Genomic DNA, 7,201 nt, shown 5'->3' with positions numbered 1-7,201 from the left:
GGGGGTACTCACAGCCACGAAGTGCACGGTGCAGCCGGTGACGCGCACGCCCGCCTGCAGCACCAGCCGGTGCGCGTTGGCCCCCTTGAAGGACGGCAGCAGGGACGGGTGGATGTTCAGGATCTTCCCTGCAAGATCACGGTGGGGTTTTACCGGCCCCGAGCACTGACCAGGGTGTGCAAAGCCCCATAAACCACAGAGGGGTCAAATCAGGCCAAACCAGGTCAAACCAGGTTCTGATATCCCAGACTGCAGTGCTGCCCAGTTTGGTGGGTTTACACAGATCCAAGGCAGATCCTCTGTCAGGAAGGGATTCCCAGGGGTTGGAAGATCACCTCTCCCCAGCCAACACCTGCCCTGCACCTCATGTTTGCAGAGCTCTAAAGTCTTCACAGCCTTCTTTTAAACATTTTCTAATAAATCAAGGACTACAAGACCTGCCCTTGCCCTTGGCTTCCTTAAACCCCAGCACAAATGAGAGAGGGAAGGGGGAAACTGCCTTTCCTCTCACCCTGCTCCTTACAGGATGGAAGGGTCTCATTTCATGGGATCACAGAAGGGTTTGGGTCGGGAGGGACCCCAAAGATCACCTTGTTTCCTGCACACCCAGAGCTAATCCGGTCCCCTCTCTGTATTTGTGTTTCCCTGACGATAAAATGCCGTTGTTGAAGTTTCCCAGCCCCCAGCTGTGCTCACCTTCCCACTTCTTGACGAAGGGGCCCGACAGGATCCTCATGAAGCCCGCCAGGCAGACGAGCTCCACGGAGAACTCGCGCAGCGCGGCGTCGATGGCGCTGTCGAAGTCGCCGCGGCTGGGGAAGGCCGTGTGCTCGATCACCTGCCGACCAACACAGCAGCTGGGCTGGGCAGCTCCGCAGCAGGAGCAGCTCCTGAACGCTCCCAGCTGCCACAAACATTCCCTCCTGGCTCCCAGGGGACCCCTGGAGTGAGCAGAGCTCGGCCAGGGCAGCGGCCCCAGCGCTCGGAGCTCCTCAGAGCTGCTCCCACACGGCAGCAGCTGAACCCCAGCAACACCTGCACCACAAACCTCCAGGAAAGGGCTAATCCCAAACTCCTAAAGCAGCCCCCAGTGCAGATCCAGGGAGTCACAGAATCCTGGGAGGGGCTGTGCAGCTGGGTTTGGGTGGGAGGGACCTTAAAAACCATCCAGCCCCACCCCTGCCATGGGCAGGGACACCTTCCACCAGCCCAGGGTGCTCCAAGCCCCGTCCAACCTGGCCTGGGACACTCCCAGGGATCCAGGGGCAGCCACAGCTTCTCTGCCCAACCTGTGCCAGGGCCTGCCCACCCTCCCAGCCAGCAATTCCTTCCCAATCTCCCATCTATCCCTGCCCTCTGGCAGTGGGAAGCCATTCCCTGTGTCCTGTCCCTCCATCCCTTGTCCCCAGTCCCTCTCCAGCTCTCCTGGAGCCCCTTTAGGCCCTGCAAGGGGCTCTCAGGTCTCCCTGGATCCTTCTCTTCTCCAGGTGAACCCCCCCAGCTGTCTCAGCCTGAGTTCTGTGTTTTCCATGCAGGATGAATCCCTAATTTAGGCAGGAGGAAGGCAGTACTAACTCACTGAAAACATCCAATCCTTAAATAAAGGGACCTGTGAATCCCCAGCAGAGTTACCAGCACTGCTCAGGGACCATCAGCTCCCCCACATTCCAATCTTTTTCCTCAGAAAAACCTGAGGGTTGGCACTGGATGAGCTTTAAGTTCCCTCCCAACCCAGAGCAGTCTGTGACTGGTTCTGTGTTTGCTCTTCCCCTGCACACCCTGGACATGTTTCACTCAGGACTTTTGTGTCCTCCCAAACAAGAGCCAGATCCCCGAGCTCAGAGCAAAGTCAAAGCTTTAGCAAATTATTACAGCTAACAGCAAAGCTTTGGGCCCCAATTTCCCAGTGAAAAAGGGCTGTAAAATGCTTCTGCATCAGAACAGGATCCTTTCAGGTCTGTAATACGAGAGACAAGGCAGCCCTGGATCCATGGACACCAAGGGAATGAGTCCTGGGGAGCCTGAAGCAGTGTCAGGGAGTCAGTGACTGTCACCTCTCTACTTCCTTCAGTTGAACCACCATGTCATTTTAAAGTTCAGTTCAGATAAAACAGGTTGTTCCTTTAGTTCCTGACAGACCAAGAGAGAAAAGCCAAGACTCCCTGTCCAACCCTCTCCTATCCCATCAGACCCACAGCCCCCTCCTGCTGGAGTCAGAGCCAGTGGGGGCTGATTGTCCAAGAGGGAATCCTCACCTTTGTAGGAATGCCAGCTCTCTCAGCCTTCCTCAGCCCCTCCACACCAGCCTTGTTGGAAACCACCAGAACAATCTGGGCGAAACTGGTGCTTTTCTTGGTGCTGTTGATCAGGGCCTCCAGGTTTGTGCCTGGGGGGGGAAAGAATTCATGGATAGCAAGTCTTTCCTGGACAACAAACACACTGAGCAGCTGGGAGAGGCTTTTACTGAGCAGCAATGTGGGGGAGACCAGAGCAAACAGCTCTGATGTAACATTAATCCTGCTTTAATTGATCTCCCTGATCTTCACTGTGACAGCTGAAGGCTCCAGGGCCTTTCCTGGCAACTGCACTTGGAAAGTGGAATTTACAGCACTGGAACGATGGTCTGAGTAACGGGAATACTGGAAACACCTATGGCAGGAACAGATTCTGCTCTGTCTGGGAAATGACGGTGCTGTTCCACAGGGCACCACGGGGTGTTTGGGGCTGGACACGGGCAGGGATTTGGGTTAAACTGAGCACAGATGCAATTCCTGGTTTGCAGGAGAGGTTAAAAATCCTCCTCTTTGTGACTGACACTAATCCAAGGGCAAAATCTCTCCTGCCTGTGGGAAGCCTCTCAGAGTGTCCAGGCAGAACTCCAAGGGCTTTGAACCTGAGCTGAATTCCTTCTCAACAGTCTGGATTACAGCGTGGCAAAGAGTGTCATCCTCACCTGTTCCCGAGATCAGCACAGCCACCTTCACCTTGCCAGGCTGCACCCTGCCCTGGATGTGGCTGTGCACACACAGGGACCTGTTGGCCTGCAGGGCTCGCTGCAGGTTGTGGACTGTGACGCTGTCGGAGCCTGAGCGAGGAGGAGAGAACACCCAAACACAACAAAACAAGGTGTAAATACAGGGGCAAGCAGAGAGGGGAGGAAAGCACCCCTGAGAGGGGTGAATGAAAGGAAATGTCACTTAATACACCCAGAGACAAAAGTCAGGGAGGTGCCAGTGAGGAGATCTGCAGCCGATCCCCTGGAAGACTCCCCACAGGGAGAATTCAGCTCTGCTTTTTTGATTTTTCCAAGATAAAAAAAAAAGTTGAATAACCTTTTTGCAGGGGGACAACCTTCCCAATGAGCCAGGCTGTCTCCTGCCTCTGGACATCCTGCAGGACCTGCTGAGCCATCTCCTTCTGCACCACCAGCACGGCACCGATGCCACAGTTGAACGTGCGGGCCATCTCCTCCTCAGAGAGGTTCCCTTCCTTGTGGAGCCAGCAGAAGATCTCAGGGATCTTCCACGTCAGAGCATCTGCAGGGAATTGGAAACACAGGCCACGAGTGGAAATCACCATCAATGGACAAACAGTAACATTATTGGGGTATCAGGAGGTCAAATCTGTCCCAAGAGTTTCCCACTGCCCCCAGTTGCAGCCGGGTGAGGATGATTCCCAGCAGCACAAAAATGCTGCTGGACAAGGCACTGGGGAGGAACTCCAGGGACAAGAGGTTTGTTTCTTGTCATGTTCTCTTGAAAATGGTTCTATTCCATTTCTACAGGATCATGAAATCATGAAATAGTTTGGGTTGGGAGGGACCTCAAAGCCCATCCAGTGCCACCCCTGCCATGGGCAGGGACACCTTCCACCAGCACAGCGTGCTCCAAGCCCCGTCCAACCTGGCCTGGGACACTTCCAGGGATCCAGGGGCAGCCACAGCTTCTCTGCCCAACCTGTGCCAGGGCCTGCCCACCCTCCCAGCCAGCAATTCCTTCCCAATCTCCCAGCTAACCCTGCCCTCTGGCAGTGGGAAGCCATTCCTGTGTCCTGTCCCTCCATCCCTTGTCCCCAGTCCCTCTCCAGCTCTCCTGGAGCCCCTTTAGACCCTGGAAGGGGCTCTCAGTCTCCCTGGATCCTTCTCTTCTCCAGGTGAACCCCCCCAGCTGTCCCAGTGTGTGCCAGAGCAGAGGTGTGAACACACACACACACACATATATATATACACATATACACAGAGAGCTGCATTAGTGTCACTGGGGACAAGGGGCAGAATGATTTACATGCAGTTCTGGAGTCCAAAACTCAGTCTCAGCTCCCTTATTTTACTCTCCAACCCCCAGAACTCCCACAACCTGCAGTGAGTCATTTCCCTCTCCATATCCCAGCTTCTCCCCCAGGGAAACCCTCCTCCCAGCACACCTGAGCAGGTGGTGGTGAGGGTGAATGATGCTGAACAGCAGGAGGTGTCCCTGAGTTCAGAACCCCCCCTGAATGCCAGCTGAACACCTCATGAGTATCATTTAACCAGCAGTAACTTGGTAGGTGATTGCAAATGGCAACAGCTCACTTGGGATTGCTTTTAGGGTTGTTTTCTTTTTGGAAGTGTCCTGAGAAGTCCAATCACAAGCAGCACCAGGGAAGGGAATGCAGTAGGGAGCAGCCCTCACACTGCAGTGCTTTGCCTGGGCCTGGCTCAGGCACAAGGACAAACTCAGCCATTTCTGGACAGGTACATCCAGCTCCTCCAGCACCCACAGACCCCACAGCAGCAGCAGGGCCTTCCCTGAGCTGTCTTTTCCTCTCACCTAGGACAACACCGCAGGAGTCTGGGAGCACCCTGGGGATGTTCTCCAGCAGCCCCCCGCCCGTGATGTGGGCGTAGGCCTTGACGTGGCCCGAGCGCAGCACGGGCAGCAGGGTCTTGCTGTACAGCTTGGTTGGGGTCAGCAGGAGCTCTCCTGGAAGAGAGAAAGAAGGGCCCATCACCATAAAGTGGGGGAAATGAATGCCCCTGTGCTAGAGAGAGAAACCCAGTGTGCTGCCTCTCTTAGCACACAAGTGGCTATTTATCCCCCTCCCTTCATTTATCTCCTGCACATGGGACTCACGGGAGACCAAAAAAAAGATGAAAACACTTTAAAGATGGAACATCTTTTTTTTTTTTTTTGTTCCTTTGAAAAGCTACAAAAGCAAAGGCACAGCCAAAACAGTTGTGTGAAGTGTTGGTCAGCTCAGGTTCCACCGGTACCTAAAGTCTGGTCCCCGGAGACGCCCACGGGAGAGGAGAAGTCCAAGGAGGACTTTTCCACGATCTTCCTGACGAGGCTGTAGCCGTTGCTGTGGACCCCAGAGGACGCCACCCCGATGACCACGTCCCCCTCAGAGATCCTGTCCAGCTGGGGCAGCATCTGCCCCCTCTCCACGGCCCCCACGGCGAAGCCCGCCAGGTCGTACTCGCCGGGCGGGTACATCCCGGGCATCTCGGCCGTCTCTCCTCCTGCAGCCAAAAACACACAAGGGAGGGGTTGAAGAGCCACAGAAACGCGATTTTCCCAAGTTTGAAGCTCAGGAGGCATTCACAGACTAGTTTTTTGAATTATAGAACCACAGAATCCCAGACTGGTCTGGGTCGGGAGGGACCTTAAAGCTCATCCTGTCCCACCTTCCCCTAGACCAGGGTGCTCCAGGCCCTGCCCAACACTCAAACCCAGACTCAATGAAGTTTGTGCACATCCAGGCAGCAGAGAAACCCTCAGCCCCTCCACAAGCTCAGGCTTGTTGAGCTGAATGTTCAGTTGCTGCAGAAAGGCCTTTGGAGTGTGAATTTTCCTGCTGGAATCAGGCCTCGCAGGGCTCCATCCCAGCAGCTCCCACAGCGGGGCCTCGGCGGCACCAGGAACGCTCTGGTTGTGTTTGATAAACAGACACACCACCTCAAAACAAACAACAGCCTGAGCAAGAGTTCATCCAGCAAAAAAAGTAAACCAGGGCATAAAGGGCCTCCATTTCAAAGCTGGTGAACGGCCCCAAAGCCACACATTCCCACTGAGAGAGGACCCTGTTCCCAACTTTCTTAAGGAACTGGAAAAAAAGGACTGAATTACTTCATTAACCAACTAGAAGGTGTTACCTAAAGACATTTGAACTGTCATTTTTTGGCTCAAAAGTCTTTTTTGAAACATCAGAGTCATTCTACCTGCCTGAATTTATAAAAAAAAAAGGAAAAGCAAAAAACTTTGTGAGGAAACAGAACTTTCTGGGTTCCACTGCTTTAAAATTTAACCCTGTCTTGTAGTCCTTTCATAAGAATTATACAAAAGAATGTGGGTTTCACTGACCTAGAAATACTCTCCTTGAGCTGAGCAGTGACAAGGGTGTATTTTTAATGATTCAAGAGGGGAAATATTGCCTCCTGTCCATGGCTAACCAGGTCACTGCACAGCAGAGCACACACACAGCTCAGCACTGCGTGGACTTGTATTCTAGGGCTGAAAAAAGAAAAACATCTAAATTTGAGTCTTAACACCTTGGAATATGTTCATCTTGGGGAAGTCATCATGGCTGGAAGCTGATCAGAGGGATGGAGCAGCTCTGCTGGGAGGAAAGGCTGGGAGAGCTGGGGGGTTTCACCTGGAGAAGAGAAGGATCCAGGGAGAGCTGAGAGCCCCTTGCAGGGCCTAAAGGGGCTCCAGGAGAGCTGGAGAGGGACTGGGGACAAGGGACGGAGGGACAGGACACAGGGAATGGCTTCAAACTGCCAGAGGGCAGGGAGAGATGGGAGATTGGGAAGGAATTGCTGGCTGGGAGGGTGGGCAGGCCCTGGCACAGGTTGGGCAGAGAAGCTGTGGCTGCTCCTGGATCCCTGGAAGTGTCCCAGGCCAGGTTGGACGGGGCTTGGAGCAGCCTGGGCTGGTGGAAGGTGTCCCTGCCCATGGCAGGGGTGGCACTGGATGGTTTTTAAGGTCCCTCCCGACTCAAATCTTCTGGGATTCTTTCTTTTGACTCCTTTTAAGATTCTTCAGTAGAGCAGGAAAACCACCACACTAAACCCAGGTATAAAGCTCCTGCATCATCTCTTGCACCCCCTCCAGAGGAGGCTGTCCCTACCCAGCAGAGCACAGCCAGCCTTCTTGCAGGCATCAGCAATCCCTGCGATGACCCCTCGAGCCACGTCCACGTCCAGTTTGCCGCAGGCGAA

The 7,201-nt window shown here is 54.1% G+C and overlaps 1 protein-coding gene across 2 annotated transcripts in view; it reads right to left on the bottom strand.

Annotated features, from left to right (window-relative positions):
* The window catches only part of GART (phosphoribosylglycinamide formyltransferase, phosphoribosylglycinamide synthetase, phosphoribosylaminoimidazole synthetase), a 33,250-nt gene that overhangs the window by 7,459 nt on the left and 18,590 nt on the right, over nt 1–7,201 (bottom strand). Inside the window, exons 15-22 of one of the 2 annotated variants that reach the window (XM_027908261.1) lie at nt 7,111–7,201; nt 5,252–5,500; nt 4,809–4,961; nt 3,333–3,536; nt 2,954–3,085; nt 2,256–2,386; nt 697–838; nt 13–128 (exon numbers count right to left, since the gene is read on the bottom strand). In XM_027908261.1, the coding sequence (XP_027764062.1) occupies nt 13–128; nt 697–838; nt 2,256–2,386; nt 2,954–3,085; nt 3,333–3,536; nt 4,809–4,961; nt 5,252–5,500; nt 7,111–7,201 (1,218 nt within the window). The remainder of the gene's footprint in view (nt 1–12; nt 129–696; nt 839–2,255; nt 2,387–2,953; nt 3,086–3,332; nt 3,537–4,808; nt 4,962–5,251; nt 5,501–7,110) is intronic. The other variant, XM_027908260.1, reaches the window with a different exon arrangement.

This window comes from Empidonax traillii, unplaced genomic scaffold, assembly GCF_003031625.1.
Source record: "Empidonax traillii isolate 1590-97213 ecotype Southwest subspecies unplaced genomic scaffold, ASM303162v1 scaffold1668:size145401, whole genome shotgun sequence".
Classification (NCBI taxonomy): domain Eukaryota; kingdom Metazoa; phylum Chordata; class Aves; order Passeriformes; family Tyrannidae; genus Empidonax; species Empidonax traillii.
The sequence above is the reverse complement of the archived record's forward strand: the minus strand, read 5'-3'. Positions and strand labels throughout refer to the sequence as shown.